Source organism: Oncorhynchus mykiss, chromosome 5, assembly GCF_013265735.2.
Source record: "Oncorhynchus mykiss isolate Arlee chromosome 5, USDA_OmykA_1.1, whole genome shotgun sequence".
Lineage (NCBI taxonomy): Eukaryota > Metazoa > Chordata > Actinopteri > Salmoniformes > Salmonidae > Oncorhynchus > Oncorhynchus mykiss.
Genome location: NC_048569.1, coordinates 28,401,803 through 28,425,747, shown reverse-complemented (window position 1 = coordinate 28,425,747; position 23,945 = coordinate 28,401,803). Strand labels below are relative to the sequence as shown.

The 23,945-nt window shown below is 43.0% G+C and overlaps 3 protein-coding genes across 4 annotated transcripts; 1 reads left to right on the top strand and 2 right to left on the bottom strand.

Moving 5' to 3' along the window:
* Positions 1-1,800: 1,800 nt before the first annotated feature.
* rgs7bpb (regulator of G protein signaling 7 binding protein b) lies at positions 1,801-7,526 on the bottom strand. 2 transcript variants are annotated; one of them, XM_036977205.1, is made up of 7 exons: positions 6,676-7,526; positions 5,972-6,412; positions 5,304-5,476; positions 4,441-4,571; positions 3,009-3,153; positions 2,717-2,787; positions 1,801-2,616 (listed from the first exon to the last, which is right to left on the bottom strand). In XM_036977205.1, exons 2-7 carry the CDS (start codon positions 6,119-6,121, stop codon positions 2,525-2,527), a joined length of 762 nt encoding a protein of 253 aa, XP_036833100.1. In that variant the 5' UTR covers positions 6,122-6,412; positions 6,676-7,526; the 3' UTR covers positions 1,801-2,524. The 2 variants fall into 2 exon arrangements, with proteins under 2 accessions (XP_036833100.1, XP_021458011.1); XM_021602336.2 differs by having other exon boundaries at positions 5,304-5,431; positions 5,972-7,524.
* Positions 7,527-9,339: 1,813 nt separating this feature from the next.
* On the bottom strand, positions 9,340-19,024 carry rnf180 (ring finger protein 180). Its single transcript, XM_021602334.2, has 7 exons — positions 18,888-19,024; positions 18,052-18,157; positions 16,164-16,262; positions 15,189-16,037; positions 10,706-10,919; positions 10,436-10,561; positions 9,340-10,163 (listed from the first exon to the last, which is right to left on the bottom strand). The coding sequence occupies exons 2-7, from the start codon at positions 18,130-18,132 to the stop codon at positions 9,970-9,972; spliced, it is 1,563 nt and encodes a 520-aa protein (XP_021458009.2). The 5' UTR covers positions 18,133-18,157; positions 18,888-19,024; the 3' UTR covers positions 9,340-9,969.
* Positions 19,025-19,597: 573 nt separating this feature from the next.
* Positions 19,598-21,243, top strand: LOC110523544 (5-hydroxytryptamine receptor 1A-beta-like). The gene has a single exon (XM_021602333.2). The coding sequence runs from the start codon at positions 19,642-19,644 to the stop codon at positions 20,917-20,919; it is 1,278 nt and encodes a 425-aa protein (XP_021458008.2). The 5' UTR covers positions 19,598-19,641; the 3' UTR covers positions 20,920-21,243.
* The last annotated feature ends 2,702 nt before the right edge of the window (positions 21,244-23,945 follow it).

Below are 23,945 nucleotides of genomic sequence, written 5' to 3'. Positions count from 1 at the left end.
TCTAGTTTAAGAAACAGACTGAACTGGCAGCATCATTAAATAGTACCCCCAAAGTTCCGGGATGAGCAGACATTCCATCCTAAAACAATATTTTTTTAATTGCAGGCCCCTGAACCATAATCTTGATCTCATCTTATTCTTTATAACTGCTTTGTGCTTTTTAATGCAGATGTTTTATTACGCCGAGATGCTGGCCTTCTAGATCCTCTGTCCAGTGTCTGTGTTCTTTTGCCCATCATAATCTTTTATTTTTATTGGCCAGTCTGAAATATGGCCTTTTCTTTGCAACTCTGCCTGGAAGTCCAGCATCCCGGGGTTGCATCTTCACTGTTGACGTTTAGACTGGTGTTTTGCTGGTACTATTTAATGAAGCTGCCAGTTGAGGACTTGTGAGGCGTCTGTTTTTCAACCTAGACACTCTAAATGTACTTGTCCTCTTGCTAAGTTGTGCACTGGGGCTTCCCACTCCTCTTTCTACAACATAGACAATGTCTACACTGTATTTCTGACCAATTTGATGTTATTTTAATGGACAAAAAATGTGCTTTTCTTTCAACAACAAGGACATTTCTAAGTGACCCCAAACTTTTGAACGGCAATGTATGTCTATGGGTATGACTTCATATATCCCTCACAAATGATTGGTTATTTAACTTGTCTGTCAAAGAAGACACCCCCTTCCTGCATCAGCCACAAACCGAGCCTAATAGATAAGACAAAAAAAGACTATAGACTCTAACAGGGAACCCAAACCGGCTGTGCGCGTGTGCCATCATGCGCCATCGTGCATACATTTATTTTGTCCCCCCACACCAAACGCGATCACAACACACAGATTAAAATATCAAAACAAACTCTGAACCAATTACATTAATTTGGGGACAGGTCGAAAAGCATTTAACATTTATGGCAATTTAGCTAGCTTGCACTTGCTAGCTAATTTGTCCTATTTAGATAGCTTGCTGTTGCTAGCTAATTTGTCCTGGGATATAAACATTGAGTTGTTATTTTACCTGAAATGCACAAGGCCCTCTACTCCGACAATTAATCCACACATAAAACGGTCAACCGAATCATTTCTAGTCATCTCTCCTCATTCCAGGCTATTTCTTCTCTGGACTTGATATTGCGATTGGCAACTTTCAGAAATTAGGTGCATTGCCGCCACCGACCTTGTTCGTCTTTCAGTCACCCACGTGGGTACCTACTTCTATATACCAATGAGGAGATGGGAGAGGCAGGACTTGCAGCGCTATCTGCGTCACAAATAGAACTGACTTCTATTTTAGCCCTTGGCAACGCAGACACTCGTTGGTGCGTGCGAGCAGTGTGGGTACAATAATTGAATAACATAGATTTCAAAATGTATTTTGCAACACGCAACGTGAGCGGTGTAGTCAGCCTGTAAGCCATGACAACACAAAGTTCAAAGTTCCCAAGTCTTCCAAACCCTCCTTTCGCAACCTTCCATCCTGTCCCCTTACTGGAAGAAGTGTCTGGAAATTCCAGATTCCAGTAACATTCACCAAGTTGTAAGTTGTCTCTACAACTCTGACCTTGACACTCCCTTGAGTGTGGAAATAGGGGTCATGGGTGGAACACTGAGTTCCTGTCACACTGATAAAACATAAAATAGTTTCATGTTGTGATTGATGAAGTTTATAGCTTTGCAAGTACCCACGGCTACAAAGAATAGGTCCATTTGTCTCCTTCATGTGAAGTATACTTTAAGCGGACATCATGTGTGGGCTCTGAAACCAACAAGAAACAACAGCCTCTCTATAAACCAGACAAAAATGATTATTTAAATACAAAAAGTTTATTCACATTATAAAATGGCCTATACATACTGTCAGCCGTACAACAATCTATAGCACAACATCTATACACTACACATCTACCACAGTACAAATAGCAATATTCATGCTGTACACTTTCGGCCAAGACATCAAAATAAATCAATGCAAACGATTTAGACATTCAATCTTTAGATAATCTATAGTTACATTATTCAAAGAAAGTTTCATACAAAACATTTACCACCATTTATATACTGTATTTACATGAAATGAGAAATGTTTTTGATATGGAGCATTGCAAAGCCCTTGTGATGGAAAAAGTAAGTTGGAGACAGATTTCCTTTTCATGGAAGACTGCAAAAGAAGCATCGCACAGTGAAGAAATATAATGACATTCTGAGGAAGATGTCTGAAGGCAAAGATTAGGCAAAGCTGTCTACCAACATAATGCATCTCTCATGGCATCAGTTTGGCACATCCGTTTGTGCTCGTCTATAGACCTAAGGGTCCTCCTTTTCTACAAAGAGAGACAGCTTGAATAATATAATAGCAAAATATGCATGTTTGTAACATTATATTTGAATAGCTTTTTCTACATATAATCATATTACAAAATAAAGACAGACTGATCAGAAAGTTCCTTCCCCAAATGGCAGTAATAACATGTAAGGTGTTGTGTAGGGTTGGTGTGCTGCCCTTGCTGCTGCCTGCAGGACCCGACTGACTCAGCCAGACACCAGGCAGCAGAACCCAGAGAAGCGCCTCTTCCTCTGCCTGACTAGCGGGTATTGAGTGAGATTCAGCAGACTGCTGTCATCTAGACAACACAGACAGAGGAACCTGAGTACAGTGCAGTGCCTTCCATCTTGTGTATCTTTCATGATTTAACACACTCTTACAGTACAAATGCTACTTACCTTGGTTTTTTAGTGGTAAAGGCATGGTCTCCCTGAGTTTGCTGAGTAGGTTTCTCATCTCTCGCATGTCCCTGAGGAGACAGGGTGAATCATGGGTAAATCCATTTACCACCTCTACATGGTCACAGAGGAAGCCTATACACAAACTGAAACATGAACGTCTACTATAACTTGTAATGTCCAATCTGTTGATAATCCTATTCATGTATGGCTTAAACAGTACTATGTGGCCTGAGCTTTCTGTTGACCATGAGAGACCATGAGTGTGTAAGCATATTGTATTACACTATACCTCTCTATGTTTTCAATATCGGTGCACACCAGCCAGGACTCATGTTGGTAGTCCACAGGTGAGGAGGAGCGCTCCTCCAGGATGGGTACATCAGAACTCTCATCCATCTTGAAGTCCAGCCTGGGCTCCGGGTATGAATCCTTTCCTGGGATATGATCAACATATAATACTGGGTAACCTGTGATGCCATGTATTTCATATTGTATGGCATATTTCACTGCCATACAACACTCCTTCCGTGGCCTCCAACTGCTCTTAAACGCTAGTAAAAACCAAATGCATGCTTTTCAACCGTTCGCTGCCCGCACCCGCCCGCCCGACTAGCATCACCACCCTGGACGGTTCCGACCTAGAATATGTGGACAACTATAAATACCTAGGTGTCTGGCTAGACTGTAAACTCTCCTTCCAGACTCATATTAAACATCTCCAATCAAAAATCCAATCTAGAATTGGCTTTCTATTTCGCAACAAAGCCTCCTTCACTCACGCCGCCAAACTTAACCTAGTAAAACTGACTATCCTACCGATCCTCGACTTCGGCGATGTCATCTAAAAAATAGCTTCCAATACTCTACTCAGCAAACTGGATGCAGTCTATCACAGTGCCATCAGTTTTGTTACCAAATCACCTTATACCACCCACCACGACCTGTATGCTTTAGTCGGCTGGCCCTCGCTACATATTCGTTGCCAGACCCACTGGCTCCAGGTCATCTATAAGTCTATGCTAGGTAAAGCTCCGCCTTATCTAAGTTCACTGGTCATGATAACACATGTTCCAGCAGGTATATCTCACTGATCATCCCCAAAGCCAACACCTCATTTGGCTGCCTTTCCTTCCAGTTCTCTGCTGCCAGTGACTGGAACGAATTGCAAAAATCGCTTTTTGGAGACTTTTATTTCCCTCACCAACTTTAAACAACAACTCTATCTGAGTAGCTAAACGATCGCTGCAGCTGTACATAGTCCATCTGTAAATAGCCCACCCAATCTATCTACCTCATCCCCATACTATTTTTATTTTATTTACTTTTCTGCTCTTTTGCACACCAGTATCTCTACCTGCACATCATCATCTGCTCATTTATCACTCCAGTGTTAATCTGCTAAATTGTAACTATTCGCTCCTATGGCCTATTTATTGCCTACCTCCTCATGCCTTTTGCACACACTGTATATAGACTTTATTTTTTCTACTGTGTCATTGATTTGTTTATTGTGTTATTGGCTTGTTTATTGTTTACTCCATGTGTAACTCTGTGTTGTTGTCTGTGTCACACTGCTTTGCTTTATCTTGGCCAGGTCGAAGTTGCAAATGAGAACTTGTTCTCAACTAGCCTACCTGGTTAAATAAAGGCGAAATAAAAAAATAAATACAAAATATTGTAGCTACTATCCTGCCCTCTGCTGGTTGAGATTGGTATTTCACCTTTCCTGTGGAGCTGCAGTACCCCCAATAGACACATGGACTTGAGCATCTCCGTGATGAACATCTCCAGGCAGCACTGCAGCTGGATGAAGAGCCGGCAGATCTCTGGGTGGATCTCCCCATCCTCTGGCCTACAACACATACACATACAGTAGGAGAATGGACTGTTTCAAATCTTATCACTGGCTCCTATTCTAGCCCTTCGTGAAACCCCCTGGCTCTAAAGCAGGGGTGGGCAACTTTGGTGAGGACCACAAAAAAATCAGAACTCATCATGGGGGGTGATAGTGGCTTAGGGGTCTGCATATCCACATCCATGCAGTCGATAAGGCCCTAAGTAACATTTTGTTGATCCATGGGCCCACTTAAGGGGGACCGCAGGCGCTAATTGCCCATCCTTGCTCTAAAGAGACTGGAGGTGTGAGGGGTCTTTAATGGCTAAAGAAGAGCAGATCATTTATGAGTAGATTACACTTAGCAACAAGGACAGCTCCAGCAGCAATTGAAGACATCAACATATCATATCCAGTGACTGTATCACAGATTCCAAGTAGCCCACTGTACAGGCTTGGGGTACATTTAATTTGAATTCCAGTCAATTCAGGAAGTAGTCTACACTGAAATTCCAATATCAATTCTCTTTAATTGGTTTTAGTAAAACGTGGAATTGGAATTTGGTTTACTTTCTGAATTTAAATTGAATTGAACCCAAACCTGCTACTGTATTTAAATATCCTGTCGAATAGCAGGGCTTGGATTGACACACTAGCACCGTGGACAGCTCCAGTGACGACTGAAGATGTCAACAGATCACATTCATTAAATTGTAGCCTATCCGTATATCGTAGACGCAGATTCCTTACCCAGACCCAGATATCACGGTGAGGTTCTGATGGGCAGCTTGGGCCATAGCGCATCCTTTGGTCCTGGTACGGTGCAGCACGGCCCGTAAAGAGGGACAATCGGCAGAAATCTCCCCAATAGAGATGACCTGTTCTCGGTACAGCGCCACAAGAGTGTTGAATTCTTGGACAGTCTGAGAAGCAACATGTACACATAACCCCTTTCAGCAAGTCAATGCATAGCTCCATAGGTTTTCAAGGGCCCAATATAGGCCTAAACTTTAATAACACTATTGCACTATAAAGACACACACATATATACATAGATATATACACACAACTACTAATTGTGGCACATTGGTGTAATATTGTAGTAGCTATCCTTGTGGCATGCCCTTCTGAGTGCAACATACATTAGTCTATCGCACCTTAAAGCGTTAAGAAAACATTCAAGGACATTCTTAAATGAATTTCTCTATGGCTCCTGGACTCCCATCTAGGACTTAGTTGGCAGATAAATGTAGCTTGGTAAGAAAATGTCTCTGGATAATTACATTTAGAATATCTAGCGTTGCGCATTTTAATTTGTTGTGGGTAAAATATATATAGGATAGTGTCTGCTCTTATACTAGTACGACAGAAATGACTCCATTGCTTTTACCAATAATGCACGATAGATCATATCTCACCATCCTACAGTCGCCTACGGCCCGCTGGGCTTTCCGCGCGCTCTCGGTGCTCTCCCGGCGCTCGGGGTCCCTCTGCGGTGGTTTGCCGAGCTGGAAAATGTTCGCTGCGGATCTGGGGCGGTTAATGCGCCCGTTCGGTGCAGAACACATGCATACACAGTCACTGATAAAATCCCACGGCCAGCCTATCTATAATATTCGTATGTTCAGCTTGCAGGACGACAGCAAGTAGTGGACGGCTCGCAGCTTCTTCTCTGCATCTCTCTCCTCAGCGGCGAAACGAGTCACCTTCACCCCAGCAGAAGGCCAACTGCGGCTGAACGGTCTTCTGTCGTGCTTTCACCTGAGAAGCGAATTCATGGGGAGCCTGAGCCAACCATTTGTCACTGCTCCGGCATCCCGTTAACTGTTGAGGCGTCGACGACTCCAAAGCAAGCGGGTCTGTCGCAGGAAAGTATTGAGAATAAACGCAAATATCTACAAATATGATTCGTATCTGGTATGAGCAACAGCACATTCAAAGACCAGCAGGAATATGAATGCTCAAAGTAAATCTCATCAATTTACGCACATCACAGCCTCCCCGACCGATGTGAGATACAGAATACAGACATACAGGCTACTGTTGGCTGCAAGCAAACCAATGTATTATTGTCACCACAATTGCCAACCAATGAAAACTGTACATTTGACACATAACTTACCAGAGATTTGGCAATTTGTTCTGTAAAATGTATAAAAGATGTCTATCATTGGTAATACACTGAATGACACACTGGTAAGACAAAATATTACAATGAGTCCCTGCAACACACAAAATTGCAACAGTACTAAAATACACTATATATACAAAAGTATGTGGACACCCTTTCAAATCAGTGGATTCGGCTATATCGCACACACCTGTTGCTGACAGGTGTATAAATTTGATGTATAAAATCTCCATAGACAAACATCGGCAGCAGAATGGCCTTACAGAAGAGCTCAGTGTCTTTCAATGTAGTACCTCATAGCAATGCCACCTTTCCAACAAGTAATTTTGTCAAATTTCTTCAAAGCTAGAGCTGCCCCGGTCAAGTGCTGTTAATGTGAAGTGGAAACAGCCGTGAAGTGGTAGGCCACAGAAGCTCACAGAACGGGACCGCCGAGTGCTGAAACGTGTAGTGCGTAAAAATAATCTGTTCTGTTCACTCACAACCCAGTTCCAAACTGCCTCTGGAAGCAACTCCAGCAGAAGAACTGTTCAAGAAATGTGTTTCAATGGCTGAGCAGCTGCACACAAGCCTAAGATCACCATGTGCAATGCTAATCGTTGGCTGGAGTGGTGTAAAGCTCTCCATCATTGGACTCTGGAGCAGTGGAAACTCGTTCTCCGGAGTAATGAATCACACTTTACTGGCAGTCCCTCTGACAAATCTGGGTTTGGCAGATGCCAGGAGAACGCCCCAATGAATAGTGCCAACTGTAAAGTTTGGTGAAGCAATAATGGTCTGGGGCTGTTTTTCATGGTTTGGGCTAGGCAACTTAGTTCCAGTGAAGGGAAATCTTAACACTGCAGCATACAATGATATTCTAGACAATTCTGTGCATCCAACTTAAGTCCCTTTCCTGTTTCAGCACGATAATGCCCCAGTGCACAAGCCGAGGCTCATACAGAAATGGTTTGTCAAGATAGGTGTGGAAGAACTTGACTGGCCTGCACAGAGCGCTGACCTCAACCCCTTAGAACACCATTGGGATGAATTGGAACGCCAACTGCGAGCTATGCCCAACATTTGTGCCCGACCTCTGTAACGCCCTTGACCCAACAGCAATGTTCCAACGTCTAGAGGAAAGCCTTCCCAGAAGAGTGAAAGCTGTTATAGCAGTAAGGGGCAACTCCATATTAATGCCCATGATTTTGCAATGAGATGTTTGACGAGCAGGTATCCACATACTTTTGGTCATGTAGTGCATATTGAATAAAAAGTTTATAGTTATATGAGATGTACATTATCAAAAGTTTGGACACACCTACTCATTAAAGGGTTTTCCTTTATTTGTACTATTTCCTACATTGTAGAATACTAGTGAAGACATCAAAACTATGAAAGAACACATATGGAATCATGTAGTAACCAAAAAAGTGTTAAACAAATCAAAATATATATAAAAGTAGCCACCCTTTGCCTTGATGACAGCTTTGCACACTCTTGGCATTCTCTCAACCAGCTTCACCTGGAATGCTTTTCCAACAGTCTTCCCACATATGCTGAGCACTTGTTGGCTGCTTTTCCGTCACTCTGCAGTCCAACTCATCTCCATTGGGTTGAGTTTGGGTGATTGTGGAGGCCAGATCAGATCTGATGCAGCACTCCATCACTCTCCTTATTGGTCAAATAGCCCTTACACAGCTTGGAGGTGTGTTGGGTCATTGTCCTGTTGAAAAATGTTAGTTCCACTAAGCGCAAACCAGATGGGACAGTGTATCGCTGCAGAATGCTGTGGTAGCCATGCTGGTTAAGTGTGCGTTGAATTCTAAATCAAATCAGACAGTGTCACCGGCAAAGCACACCCACACCACCTCGTCCATGCTTCACGGTGGGAACTACACATGCGGAGGTAATCCGTTCACCTACTATGCATCTCAAAAAGACACCGTGGTTGGAACCAAAAATCTCACATTTGGACTCATCAGACCAAAGGACAGATTTCCACTGGTCTAATGTCCATTGGTTGTGTTTCTTGGCCCAAGCAAGTCTCTTCTTATTATTATTAGTGTCCTTAAGTAGTGGTTTCTTTGCAGCAATTCGACGATGAAGGCCTGATTCACTCATTCTCCTCTGACCAGTTGATGTTGTGATGTGTCTGTTACTTGAACTGTGTGAAACATTTTTTTTGGGCTGCAATTTCTGAGGTGCAGTTAACTCTAATGAACTTATCCTCTGCAGCAGAGGTAACTCTGGGTCTCCCTTTCCTGTGCCGGTCCTCATGAGAGCCAGTTTCATCATAGTGCTTGATGGTTTTTGTAACTGCAGTTGACATTTCCGTATTGACTGACCTTCATGTCTGAAAGTAATGATGGACTGTCATTTCTCTTTGCTTATTTGAGCTGTTCTTGCCATAATATGGACTTGGACTTGCTATCTTCTGTTTACCACCCTTACCTTGTCACAACACAACTGATTGCGTCAAACACATTGAGAAGGATAGAAATTCCACAAATTAACTTTTAACAATGCACACCTGTTAATTGAAACACATTCCAGGTGACTACCTCATGATGCTGGTTGAGAGAATGCCAAGAGGGCACAAAGCTGTCATCCAGGCAAAGGGTGGCTACTTTGAAGAATCTCAAATATAAAATAGATTTTGATTTGCTTAACACTTTTTTGCTTTCTACATGATTCCACATGTTATTTCCTAGTTGACGCCTTCACTATTATTCTACAATGTAGAATATAGTCAAAATAAAGAAAAACCCTGGAATGAGTAAGTGTGTCCAAACTTTTGACTGGTACTGTATGTGATTATGCTACCTTCATGTTGATGACCTGAGGGAAGTCCTTGACAGAGCGGGCCCACTGGTCATACATCTATCAAAATAGGGCTATTATTAGAGATCTCTGTGCATTTCCTAACCTGTTTTTTTTTAAACAACAATAATTATTGGTCTTTCGTTTTCACTTCTATTACACTTCTATCCCTCATAAAACAATTTTGGATTTACAGTGAAAAGATTGTATGTAAAACTCTCACAAAATATGAAATAAGCCCATCTACACAACTTCATTTGAGTACTGGTATTTCTATATATATGACCTCCCCAACTGCAACAAAAAAAACACCTCACAGTTCCAGTTCCCCTCAGGACTGCTCATGATTCAAGTTAACATATGGAGGTGACAGGTGAATTTCCTGGCAGTAAGCACCATTAGGCACAATACTACATCACCCAGAAACCTCAGCTGTACCATTTTTAGAGGTCAGCCATCACTGGCTAAATACACAAACAGCACTCAAGACAAGAAGAAGTATGCCAGAAAGCAAAGAACCAGCAGGGCCAGTATCCAGTTGACAGAGTGGATGTAGATGATGACCAGGTCAATATCGAAGAACCAGCCGCGCATGTCGGCCAGGTCCAGGGCATCCAGGGCGAAGCCTGCTGGGGCAAAGTGCCACCACCTCCCTGGAGCCACCTGCCCCTGGTACCCTGGGATACAAACAGGAAAACTGGGGTCAGAGAGGGAGGCAGACACAGTCCCTGGTGTACACATTTACAATAATGGTTTTTTGTTTAGGACTGCTCAAGCTTGGCATGCTAGTTAACTAAAAGAGACATTCACTTTGTGAGAAACTCATTAGTTACATGAGAATAACATGTTTGTTGCATAAGAGCTTACAAGACTGCACAAAAAATAAGACAAACTGAGTTACAGATGATCAGATATCTACTGCAAGCAACACATCCACAATATACCTTACCCCAAAAGATGCGGAAACGTTTTGGGCAGTTGGGAAGAGGCAATTTAGCATAGTTGGCTTTTTGAAAGTTGTGTTTCCGTGAGTGGTAGACCTTCGGGAAAAAAGTCTTAGCTGTTTGGTTGAGCTCTGAAACCAAAAGGCAATTAAACAATTTAGTTAAAACTCTCAAAGGGCTTCTTACTATTTACAGCTATGGAGAAAACGGCTATTTGTTATCAATAACAGAACCATTGGGAGGAGTATGCACCATAAATTGATGCCGTAACTCACCTTTCTGGAAGAGTGTGTGTGAGATGAGGGTGCGGCAGAGGGGACAGGGGGTGTTGGCTGGCCGGTTCTTGGCCAGCGTGCGGAGGCAGGGCTCACAGAAGATGTGGCCACAGGGGTGACAGCTATAGGGACTGAAGTAGACATCCAGGCACACAGCACAGGTGTAGTCCTCTCTGTCCACCTCCTCACTGTCTGTTAGCAGCCCTGTCACACTCTATATACAATAAGATAAAATAATAGTGAGGCAATATGGAAAATAATATCTAACAGTAACACTACTAATCTCTTGTGGACAGACGCAAGTAACATAAATGGTATCATAGCGTCTGTCAACAGACTGTGGGATGCAACGATTAGCGAGGAACTTTGTTTCTGGCACTTTGATTTGTCATCACTGATCCTTTGGACAAATCACGATTTCGCAGGTGCTTCCATCTTCTGAATTTCAGAAAAGGAGGGGACATTTGTCCCATTTGTTGCTTTTTACATCTCTTTGTTCATGATGCTCACATATGATATGAGAGGACTCCAATCAGCCCGTCGAGTGTCATTGTGAGAGAATACTGGCCGGCAATAGAGTCTATGGTTTGGGGAGAATGGACGGCTTGTTGACTGACATGCACTAGTCACCCCAATTCAGATACCCATAAAACAGAGACCGACTGTAACCATGACGAGAGTGGTTCGTGGAAGGGCTTGAGTTTACAAGCTATCAACCAAAAACAATTAAACTCATCTTGGCACAAGATTAGCCAACTTTATCAAACCACATAAATCAACCTATAATATGGGTTCATCCACAAGAGAATGCCATGGTGTTGTTCTTTTCTACGGTCAGTTAGACTAGAACAAGCGCAGTACCTGTAGTCCACACTCCACAGTACTGTAAGTGTCTCTCAATCGTATACACTGTAGGTCCACACTGGCCACTGTCAACCAACAATCTCTCTGCTACTGCTGACAACACAGGGAAATGTAGTCACCCACCTGGCAGGCAACACCCAACTCACTAATCTTCTGTGTTTGTGTTTGCTTAGCTGATGGGCGACGACATTATCAAAGGCAAGATATAACTTCCCCCCTTCCAGACACAGTCAAAGTAAGGTGAAGGAATTTGAAATGTGTGTCATACATGTACAGTGGGGCAAAAAAGTATTTAGTAAGCCACCAATTGTGCAAGTTCTCCCACTTAAAAAGATGAGAGGCGCCTGTAATTTTCATCATAGGTACACTTCCAACTATGACAGACAAAATGAGGAAAAAAAATCCAGAAAATCACATTGTAGGATTTTTAATGAATTTATTTGCAAATTATGGTGGAAAATAAGTATTTGGTCAATAACAAAAGTTTCTCAATACTTTGTTATATACCCTTTGTTGGCAATGACAGAGGTCAAACGTTTTCTGTAAGTCTTCACAAGGTTTTCACACACTGTTGCTGGTATTTTGGTCCATTCCTCCATGCAGATCTCCTCTAGAGCAGTGATGTTTTGGGGCTGTTGCTGGGCAACACAGACTTTCAACTCCCTCCAAAGATTTTCTATGGTGTTGAGATCTGGAGACTGGCTAGGCCACTCCAGGACCTTGAAATGCTTCTTACGAAGCCACTCCTTCATTGCCCGGGCGGTGTGTTTTGGATCATTGTCATGCTGAAAGACCCAGCCACGTTTCATCTTCAATGCCCTTGCTGATGGAAGGAGGTTTTCACTCAAAATCTCACGATACATGGCCCCATTCATTCTTTCCTTTACATGGATCAGTCGTCCTGGTCCCTTTGCAGAAAAACAGCCCCAAAGCATGATGTTTCTACCCCCATGCTTCACAGTAGGTATGGTGTTCTTTGGATGCAACTCAGCATTCTTTGTCCTCCAAACACGACGAGTTGAGTTTACCAAAAAGTTATATTTTGGTTTCATCTGACCATATGACATTCTCCCAATCTTCTTCTGGATCATCCAAATGCTCTCTATCAAACTTCAGACGGGCCTGGACATGTACTGGCTTAAGCAGGGGGACACGTCTGGCACTGCAGTATTTGAGTCCCTGGCGGCGTAGTGTTTTACTGATGGTAGGCTTTGTTACTTTGGTCCCAGCTCTCTGCAGGTCATTCACTAGGTCCCCCCGTGTGGTTCTGGGATTTTTGCTCACCGTTCTTGTAATCATTTTGACCCCACGGGGTGAGATCTTGCGTGGAGCCCCAGATCGAGGGAGATTATCAGTGGTCTTGTATGTCTTCCATTTCCTAATAATTGCTCCCACAGTTGATTTCTTCAAACCAAGCTGCTTACCTATTGCAGATTCAGTCTTCCCAGCCTGGTGCAGGTCTACAATTTTGTTTCTGGTGTCCTTTGACAGCTCTTTGGTCTTGGCCATAGTGGAGTTTGGAGTGTGACTGTTTGAGGTTGTGGACAGGTGTCTTTTATACTGATAACAAGTTCAAACAGGTGCCATTAATACAGGTAACGAGTGGAGGACAGAGGAGACTCTTAACCTGTTAGAGCTCTAGGGGCACTATTTCATTTTTGGATAAAAAACGTTCCCGTTTTAAGCGCGATATTTTGTCACGAAAAGATGCTCGACTATGCATATTCACTCTGTAAGTGCCCCAGAACTCATTCTACAGGCGAAACCAAGATGATGCATCACCCAGGAATTAGCAGAATTTCTGAAGCTCTGTTTTCCATTCTCTCCTTATATGGCTGTGATTGCGCAACGAATGAGCCTACACTTTCTGTCGTTCGCCCAAGGTCTTAGCAGCATTGTGACGTATTTGTAGGCATATCATTGGAAGATTGACCATAAGAGACTACATTTTCCAAGTGTCCGCCTGGTGTCCTGCGTCGAATTCGGTGCGCAATTGCCAGCTGCTTCTACTTTACCATTTGATTCAGGGGAGAAAGCATGTGTCCAAGAACGATGTATCAATGAAGAGATATGTGAAAAACACCTTGATGATTGATTCTAAACAACGTTTGCCATGTTTTCAGTCGATATTATGGAGTTAATTTGGAAAAAAGTTTGCGTTTTGAGGACTGAATTTACGGATTTTTTTTGGTAGCCAAATGTGATGTATAAAACGGAGCTATTTCTAATACACAAGGAATCTTTTTGGAAAAACTGAGCATCTGCTATCTAACTGAGAGTATCCTCATTGAAAACATCAGAAGTTCTTCAAAGGTAAATGATTTTATTTGAAGGCTTTTATGTTTTTGTTAATGTTGCGTGCTGGATGCTAACGCTAATGCTAACGCTAAATGCTAACGCGAAATGCTAACTCTAGCTAGCTACTTTTACACAAATGATTGTTTTCCTATGGTTGAGAAGCATATTTTGAAAATCTGAGATGACAGTGTTGTTTACAAAAGGCTAAGCTTGAGAGATGGCATATTTATTTCATTTCATTTGCGATTTTCATAAATAGTTAACGTTGTGTTATGCTAATGAGCTTGCTGATAGATTTACACAATCCTGGATACAGGGGTTTTTTCATAGCTAAACGTGACGCAGAAAACGGAGCGATTTGTCCTAAACAAATAATCTTTCAGGAAAAACTGAACATTTGCTATCTGAGAGTCTCCTCATTGAAAACATCTGAAGTTCTTCAAAGGTAAATTATTTTTTTGAATGCTTTTCTGTTTTTTTGTGTAAATGTTGCCAGCTGAATGCTAATGCTAAATGCTACGTTAGCCATCAATACTGTTACACAAATGCTTGTTTTGCAATGGTTGAGAAGCATATTTTGAAAATCTGAGATGACAGTGTTGTTAACAAAAGGCTAAGCTTGAGAGCTAGCATATTTATTTCATTTGCGATTTTCATGAATAGTTAACGTTGCGTTATGGTAATGAGCTTGAGTCTGTATTCACGATCCCGGATCCGGGATGGGGAGATCAGAAAGGTTAAAGAAGAAGTTCCAGGTCTGTGAGAGCCAGAAATCTTGCTTGTTTGTTATTGACCAAATACGCATTTTCCACCATAATTTGCAAATAAATTCATTAAAAATCCTACAATGTGATTTTCTGGAATTTTTCCCTCATTTTGTCTGTCATAGTTGAAGTGTACCTATGATGAAAATTACAGACCTCTCATCTTTTTAAGTAGGAGAACTTGCACAATTGGTGGCTGACTAAATCGTTTTTTTGCCCCACTGTAACTGCTTGTGGTAAACAGTGTCAGACTAACAACCACAGGGACTCCACTGTGGTCGTCTTGTCAGCTCAACAAAATGGTCAAGAATAATCTCACAAAAATGCAATGTAACTAAAATACTGGACAAACTAAACTGTATGAATGTTTGACTTACCATGCATAACTCCATTAGACATTTCTGTTACAGCCAGATGTCTTTCTTACCGGCACTTATCTCAATTCAATGGCTTTATTGGCATGGGAAACATATTTTAACATTGCCAAAGCAAATGTCTCTTTCTCTCTACCTGGAAATAACCGTCCGATCTCAATTGAGGCCATGACCAATTCTCACCTGTTCCTGGGAGTGGAGCCAGCGCTCTTTCTTCCTCTGTTTCCTCCTCTGGCTCTTCAGCCGGTTCTTCTCTTTCTTGCTGAACCTTTGTAGGGCTGGAGAAGCATTGTTGGCTACTAGCTGGGCCTGGAGCTCTGTGGGGGTTCCTCTTCTCTCCTCCTCCACGGCCTCCTCCTGCTCTCCAGGGATGTGGGAGACACCTGGCCCTCTCAGGGAGAGAAGACGAGAACCAGGGGACTCTCTAGTCAGACGTGATAGGCAGGTAGGTGACCTAATAATACTAGTTGCAAATAGATGAGGGGTGTAGGACACAACAGGTGAATAGGGCAGCTGCTCTGTCCCAGTCCTCACCTCTCCCTCAGTCACTTCAACAGGGCCAGTCTGGGAGCCAGAGCTACAGGAGGGTTCCAACCTGCCCCTCGCACCAAACTTTGTATGAGAAACAATGCTGGGGGAGCTCAATGGAACTGATTGGGTGGCTCTGATGTCAGCCAACTGGAAAAAGGCATCTGGGTGTGTTGTGGTTGGTCGGCTCTCAGCGTTAAGGCGGGACACAGAAGTACAGCAGAGCTGTGAGCCAACAAGAAAGTCCTCCCCGACCTCTGACCTGTACTGCTCACTGTGAGAACCCACCGGCTCGCCCTTCAGGCAGCCCGGTCCTCCCCTACCTCTCGTCGTCTGCGGTCTGACCACATGAAGGTAGCGTTTGTGGTCCTGGTCAACCCGACTCTTGCTAAGGTGCACGGTGGACTCCTGACCACATGGGCATTTGGTGTTGTTGAGAAAGTTGAAGCCACCCAGGCGAGCACCACAGTTCTCACAGTTCAGCTTCCCCACTGTCCACTGGGCCTGCAGAAAGAGGACATTAGAACAGAAATAACTGATAGGCTTGTCTTAAATTTTTATCCAAAATTTACAAAAGAACACAGTGCAAATCAAACACTAGCACACACCTGTACAAACACTAAGCCTTACCTGGTGAACTGACGTCAGTATCCACTCTGGCAGTGTATCAACGTTCATGTGCCAGACGCTGCATGTACCTGCTGCCGTTGTGTCATCATCAGGCACTATCTGTAGGGAGATAAGCTACCATCTTTACCCAGTACAGACCCGGGTCAACTCATAACCATATGTTATAACACCAGCCTGGCTCTCCCTACTGAAGAAACATTGCTCTTTTCCTTTTATGAACTCAACAGGAGTGAAGGACCTATGGTGAAACACCGTCTGATGCACGGTTTTGTTTATTTCACATAAGCAGAATAGTGAAATGTATATGTGCCGGCGTAAATGTGAATGTATAATTGGTTGAATGAGTGTGTCTTAAGTAGTTTAGGTAAAAGCTGCACTGTGCGTTGTGAAAGCTATAGTTGTCTATAGTGATGTTGTAACGGCTCTCCTCCTCGTCTGATGATGAGGAATAGGAATCATAGGACCAACACGCAGCGTGGTAAGTGTTCATCGTCAATTTAATGAAATGAACTGAACACAGAATGACAAAAACAACAAAAGAGAATGAACGAGACCGAAACAGTTCTGTCTGGTACAGAATACAAAGACAGAAAACAACTACCCAAAACCCATAGTGGGAAAACAGGCTGCCTAAGTATGGTTCTCAATCAGAGACAACGATTGACAGCTGCCTCTGATTGAGAACCACACTTAGGCAGCCTGTTTTCCCACTATGATTTGTGGGTAGTTATTTTCTGGTTAGTGTTTGTTGCACCTGTGAGAACTGTTTGTTTATCTTTTGTTGTTTTTGTTGGTGTATTCATTCTGGATGAAAAGTATTATGGATACGTACCATGCTGCACTTTGGTCCTCCTCTCCTTCCACCAACAAAAATCGTTACAGATGTACAGTAGCCTTAGTGTATGAAAGTGTACATATTTTAAATGCGTGTAGTTATGTCCTTGAGTTGTTATTGTCTCTTGATGTTTTGTAGCATTTCATGTTTTGTCTTTTGTGTGGACCCCAGGAAGAGTAGCTGCAGGAAACTAGATTCAGCTACGGGACGATTTTTGTCAGAGAGGATGGTGAACATAATTAAGATAACTTGTACAGTGCATATTGACAACTAAACTCAAAAAGAGATGGAATTTGAAAATAACAATCCTTTCATACCTTGATTTCATTGAGAATCTTGTATTTGTGGGAACACTTGGGAACAGACTTTTAGTTGAATTCCTGGTTGGTTTAGTATTTTTTTTATATATACATTTTTCATTCTAAAAACTTTGGGGGGCAAAATAAAATGTGTTGCCGACTCCTTCTTTACAACCCTGGTTGGGGCAAGGAGAAGGATGGAAGCAACACTGTCACAGTAACACGAATCAGAATGTGAGCTATGGACCGTCTTGTTCCACCAGGTTAGGTCATGACTTCATGAACATGACAGGGCATGACAGGATTGTTTGGACTGCAGTCACTGACCTTTACTACACTCAAGATTACTTTGATGTTTTTGCAGTCTAAGGCAGGGCCCTTCGGGGGCTGTGTGTAAGAAATGTCTCAGAGTAGGGGTGCTGATTTAGGATCAGTTTTGCCTTTTAGATGACAATAAATAAGATTACATGGACTGGGGGGAAATTATCCAAGATCAGCATTCCTACTCTGAGGCTTTGTTTAGACAGGCAGCCCAATTCTCTTGATTACTTCAGATGAGCTCTGAAAAAGATCTGATGTGATTGGTCAAAATACCAATTAGTGGAAAACATCAGAATTGGGTTGCCTGTGCGAACACAGCATGAGATGCTTGATGGACAGCCTCTGAAATATTGCCTTGGGAGTCAGAGCTAGAATGCTTTCCTATGTGCTTTACATACACTATACTAGCTGGAAAAGTAACCCCGTCACTCACCGGATGCAGGCATGTTGTGTCTACAAAGCCTTTACGACACTTCCTGCAGCGGAGCATAGCCACCGCCCCTGGGTTGTCCATAGAAACCAATTTCTGCTGTTCTCATCTGCCACAGAATCAATGAAAAAGAGGGCACAGTAGGCTAAATGCCAACACACAGACAAATAGGCAGGGAGCATGTATTTCCTCTCATGGAGAGGATACCACAACATGTGATATGCATTCAGCACAGGTGATAAGGCTAATGGGAATTTTTCTGAAGCACTGTTAGAAGATGAACCCAAATGAGGTTGAATCACAATATGATCCATGTGGTAATGACTCTTGGGTTTTCAGAAAAACTGCTGAAAAACGGTTTACTGTATGTGTACCTATATTCGTATACAGCCTTCGTTTTAACATAACTGACAACAATTCAACTAAGAGTCCAAAATGAGACAGTAGGCCTATCTACTCAACCTTGGTCATGGATGTAGTTCCTCTAACCTTGCTTGGCCATAGCCCTATTCAGCAGCGTCACGCCAATTTCATGACATAACAGCTAATAAACACTTAGGCTTTATTTAGATAGTATTTTATTTACTACGTAAATAAACAATTCTATAAAAAAGGCAACATTCAAATGTCAAAGATTATTATTAATAGCGTGAAATACAAAACTAGCCATGCCAGCTGAGCTGAATCTAGCAAGCAGAAATCTAATAACGAAACTCCTCTCCTCTCGTGAGGCGGTGTGCTCCTAGTTCAACATTTCTGTTCATTCTTTTTGACAAATGCAAATGTTTATGACGATGGCTTTTGAAACAATTGCCATACTGAAAAGTAACATATCCTACCTGGGATTTCCAAATTCCTATGCGTTCCCTTCGAAACGATTAATTAACAATTTAATAGAAGAAAAATTTGTCCGAAAGTTAGAGGACAATGACGTCACTGCTTTTTGTTACGGAGCGTCAGATGCACCAAACTTCACAAGTAATCCACGCTGCCATGTAGGTCTACGCCAGGTGGCAGCATCAGACCTGGTCACAGCGAGGTACGCTGTCCATGGTGCTGATCTGAGAAATAACTTCAACAGATTCCATATCTTTTTTTAAAAGCAAGAACAGCAATGGCAGATTCGTTTGTAATATTTTCGTAATTGAGAAAGGACAGGCATAGTCCTATGGTTTCCGTTACAGCTGTGGTTTTCTATAATAATTTAGGCTATTGCTCATATCTAAACAATGAATAATAAATGCATCATACAAATAAAAACATTGAAAACGAGTGTGTGTGTGTGTGTGTTTCTATGCCAATTAATTGTTATTAGTGCTCTATCAAATCCTGTTGGTAAAGGGATGATAGCACCTGCATCTCACTGCGCGCACTCTCTCAGAGAGTCCAACTGTTGGTGTGGACAGAACATCTCTCTTTCAATCTCACAGCTAACTGACGTATTTTCCATCACTGGTATAAATGAACCCCCTCGTCAGTCGTCACCAACCGGCACAGAGTGCATACAATGCTGAGCGCGCAGCGCAGAGTCCAGCTGTAGATCACAACGCGCTCTCCAAGGGTGGAGCTCTATTGGGCACGGGAGATGACACAATGTCACTGAGGAGCGCTTCCTTTTTCATCAACATGGAGGAAAGAAACAACTCGACGGCCGCATGGTTTCTATTTGATTTTCAAAACGAAACCTCGACAGCTGATTCCGAGGAGGTGAAACTAAGTTCCCAAATCTTCCCGTCCTTTCTGCTGGCTGCGCTCATTCTCTGTGCGGTATTTGGTAACGCATGTGTGGTTGCAGCTATCGCCCTGGAGAGAAATCTTCAGAATGTAGGGAACTATCTGATCGGGTCTCTGGCCGTGACTGACTTGATGGTATCGGTTCTGGTGTTGCCAATGGCTGCCCTTTACCAAGTCTTAAACAGGTGGGCTCTCGGACAGGTACCGTGTGATATTTTTATCTCTTTAGATGTGTTATGTTGTACATCATCCATTCTGCACCTGTGCGCCATCGCCTTGGACAGGTACTGGGCCATTACCGAACCCATAGAGTATATGAAGAAGAGGACGCCCAGAAGAGCGGCGGTTCTGATCAGTGTCACTTGGTTTGTCGGGTTCTCTATCTCTGTTCCACCCATGTTGATCATGCGTTCCCAGCCGAGTAGTAAGGCGGAGGACATAGCAAACCCCGAGCAATGCATTATTAGTCGAGACCCATGGTACACAATCTACTCAACATTTGGCGCGTTCTACATTCCGTTGATACTCATGTTGGTCTTATATGGGCGGATATTCAAAGCCGCGAGGTTTAGAATCAGGAGAACCGTGCGTAAAACAGATAAAAAGAAAGTGTCTGATTCTTGTTTGGGACTGTCCACCACTCTTTTCCACAAGAGGACCAATGGGGACCCGAGTAAAAGCTGGAAGAGGAGCGTGAAGCCCAAACCGACCCTGTGCGTAAACGGCGCGGTCAAGCACGCGGAGGAAGGCGAGTCGCTGGAGATCATCGAGGTTCACAGCAACTCGAAAAACAACCTGCCACTCCCCAACACCCCCAAATCTGAACCGCTCTTTGAGAGCAGACACGATAAGAACATGGAGGCAAAGAGAAAGATGGCCATGGCCAGAGAGCGCAAAACGGTAAAGACGCTGGGTATCATTATGGGCACTTTTATATTTTGCTGGTTGCCTTTCTTTATCGTTGCCCTGGTAATGCCCTTTTGCCAGTCGTGCCAAATGCCAAAGTGGCTCGAGGACGTCATTAACTGGCTCGGGTATTCCAACTCCCTACTGAATCCCATAATTTACGCATACTTCAACAAGGACTTCCAAAGTGCTTTTAAGAAAATAATAAAATGTCACTACTTCAAAACATAAGCATAAGCATCATCCTCGTATGGTCTAAAACGTTTGACTGCGGACTTCCGACTGAAGTTTGTAGAAGACAAAGCTTACAACCATTCCAGTGCCACCACTCAGTGAAATATACATTTATTGAGAGGTGGGAGAGTTGATAGGAATGTTGTTTCATAAAAATAATTGTATTATTATTACTGTTATACGTGTTGTTATATAATTAATCATTTGTATTATTATACCAGGAGTTTTATGAAACTTTATAAACAAGATTGCTGGATGTTAGAGCGGACCACTCATGCCCATGTCAAACATGCTTTGTTGTGTTCAATAAACAATGTCCTATTTCAGAAACTTCTGTACTACTGTGTTGATATGTGTGCATAATTGGAGATTCATATTACCTCTTGGGCATTTGCCATAGCATTTTAGGAAGAAATAGTCTTTGTGTTGAGGCAAATCTAAATCTAACAGCAAAGGAAAGTATTATGGAAGAATAAGCATAATTCGTTTTTCCATAATAACGTTTTGGATTATACCCAAATCAGCCCCCAGCAAAGAAGACATTATTTTACAACAGACTGGTGGATGAGTTACTCACAGAAATCAACTGTTATATCCCCAAATTACTTACACACACAAAGATGGTCTCGTGTTCAAAATTGTACATGGTCAGATAAGGAAACATTTGAAAGTGTAATGTTGAAAGCCACCACAGACCTGTGCTTTTAGTCTATCCTAGATACAATAATTTCAGGAATTCCAAATTGTATTTTGCAATTGAGGCATGTCACTAAGGGATTTAAAAAAAATGAATTAAAAACAAGTCACAATAAGTCAAAGCTGAAAACCCGACAATACCAACCTTTAAACCAACAGCCATTCCCTACTGTACTGTATGTTTGCAAGTGTGTGTGTGTATGCGTGTGTTTGTGTGTGTGTGTGCGCCACACCAATATGAATGGTGGACATATTTTCATTCATTACACCTGCACGGTCCACGAGAGAGAGAGAGACAGAAAGAAAGATCGAGAAAGAGTGTGTGCAAACACTAAACATAAATGATGAGGGGGAGAGAGAGCAAGAGAAAATATCTAGTATGGTGCAATGTGTAGGTTGTGATCGGATCACTGCTGTAAAACAAGATGCTAGTTTGAGTGATTGTGTCATTCTGCATCTGGGAGTCATTGCATAGTGTGTAGTGGGGCATTAGCATAGCAACACAGATGAAATATTTGCACAGCATAGTAGAGACCAATTCAACTCAGAGCAGGGCTTTCCTCTGTGCAAAACACACACACACACACACACACACACACACACACACACACACACACACACACACACACACACACACACATCCCTCTGTGTGACTTTCAGCAAATCTCCAGAGGCTGAAGGAATCCACTCATACAACAGACTCTGCCCAAGACTGTCCTATCTTTACTTTAAATCTGAAACTGTATTGTTACCACATACAGATCTAACTTTCACCATGGTCGTGACCCCACTCTTTAAGAGCGTCTCAGGGGGAGTTGGGATATGCAAAATACACATGTCAAACCTTACACTTGTACAGGTTACCCACTTGTACATACAGTGAAACAGGACATATAAACTCAGCAAAAAAAGAAACGTCCCTTTTTCAGGACCCTGTATTTCAAAGATAATTAGTAAAAATCCAAATAACTTCACAGATCTTCATTGTAAAGGGTTTAAACACCGTTGTTCAATGAACCATAAACAATTAATGAACATGCACCCGTGGAACGGTCGTTAAGACACTAACAGCTGACAGACGGTAGGCAATTAAGGTCACAGTTATGAAAACTTAGGACACTAAAGAGGCCTTTCTACTGACTCTGAAAAACACCTAAAGAAAGATGCCCAGGGTCCCTGCCCATCTGTGTGAACATGCCTTAGGCATGCTGCAAGGAGGCATGAGGACTGCAGATGTGGCCAAGGCAATAAATTGCAATGTCCGTACTGTGAGACGCCTAAGACAGCACTACAGGGAGACAGGACGGACAGCTGATCATCCTTGCAGTGGCAGACCACGTGTAACAACACCTGCACAGGATCGGTACATTCAAAAATCACACCTGCGGAACAGGTACAGGATGGCAACAACAACTGCCGGAGTTACACCAGAAACGCCCAATCCCTCCATCAGTGCTCAGACTGTCCGCAATAGGCTGAGAGAGGCTGGACTGAGGGCTTATAGGCCTGTTGTAAGGCAGGTCCTCACCAGACATCACCAGCAACAATGTCGCCTATGGGCACAAATCCACCGTCGCTGGACCAGACAGGACTGGCAAAAAGTGCTCTTCACTGACGAGTCGAGGTTTTGTCTCACCAGGGATGATGGATAGGTGTTGTTGTCTGTGTCACACTGCTTTGCTTTATCTTGGCCAGGTCGCAGTTGCAAATGAGAACTTGTTCTCAACTAGCCTATCTGGTTAAATTAAGGTAAAACATTTTTGTGCGTTTATCGTCAAAGGAATGAGCGTTACACCGAGGCCTGTACTCTGGTGCGGGATCGATTTGGAGGTGGAGGGTCCGTCATGGTCTGAGGCGGTGTGTCACAGAATCATCGGACTGAGCTTATGGTCATTGCAGGCAATCTCAACGCTGTGCGTTACAGGGAAGACATCCTCCTCCCTCATGTGGTACCCTTCCTGCAGGCTCATCCTGACATGACCCTCCAGCATGACAATGCCATTTCCTGCAAGACAGGAATGTCAGTGTTCTACCATAGCCAGCAAAGAGCCCTAATCTCAATCCCATTGAGCACGTCAGGGACCTGTTGGATCGGAGGGTGAGGGCTAGGGCCATTCCCCCCAGAAATGTCCGGGAACTTGCAGGTGCCTTGGTGGAAGAGTGGGGTAACATCTCACAGCAAGAACTGGCAAATCTGATACTGACTGTTACTTTTGATTTTGACCCCCCCCCCCCCCCCCCCCCCCCCGCCCCCCCCTTTGTTCAGGGAGACATTACTCCATTTCTGTTAGTCACATGTCTGTGGAACTTGTTCAGTGTATGTTACA

Excerpts from the sequence above, each read along its gene's own strand:
- rgs7bpb (XM_036977205.1), bottom strand. The coding sequence starts at position 6,121 with ATGTGTTCTGCACCGAACGGGCGCATTAACCGCCCCAGATCCGCAGCG. Across the intron at positions 5,477-5,971 it reads CCGTAGGCGACTGTAGGATG|ACTGTCCAAGAATTCAACAC; the intron begins GTGAGATATGAT and ends GTTGCTTCTCAG. Across the intron at positions 2,788-3,008 it reads GATATTGAAAACATAGAGAG|GGACATGCGAGAGATGAGAA; the intron begins GTATAGTGTAAT and ends CTGTCTCCTCAG.
- rnf180 (XM_021602334.2), bottom strand. The coding sequence starts at position 18,132 with ATGGACAACCCAGGGGCGGTGGCTATGCTCCGCTGCAGGAAGTGTCGT. Across the intron at positions 16,038-16,163 it reads TACTGACGTCAGTTCACCAG|GCCCAGTGGACAGTGGGGAA; the intron begins GTAAGGCTTAGT and ends CTCTTTCTGCAG. Across the intron at positions 10,562-10,705 it reads ACACACACTCTTCCAGAAAG|AGCTCAACCAAACAGCTAAG; the intron begins GTGAGTTACGGC and ends TTTTGGTTTCAG.
- LOC110523544 (XM_021602333.2), top strand. The coding sequence starts at position 19,642 with ATGTCACTGAGGAGCGCTTCCTTTTTCATCAACATGGAGGAAAGAAAC.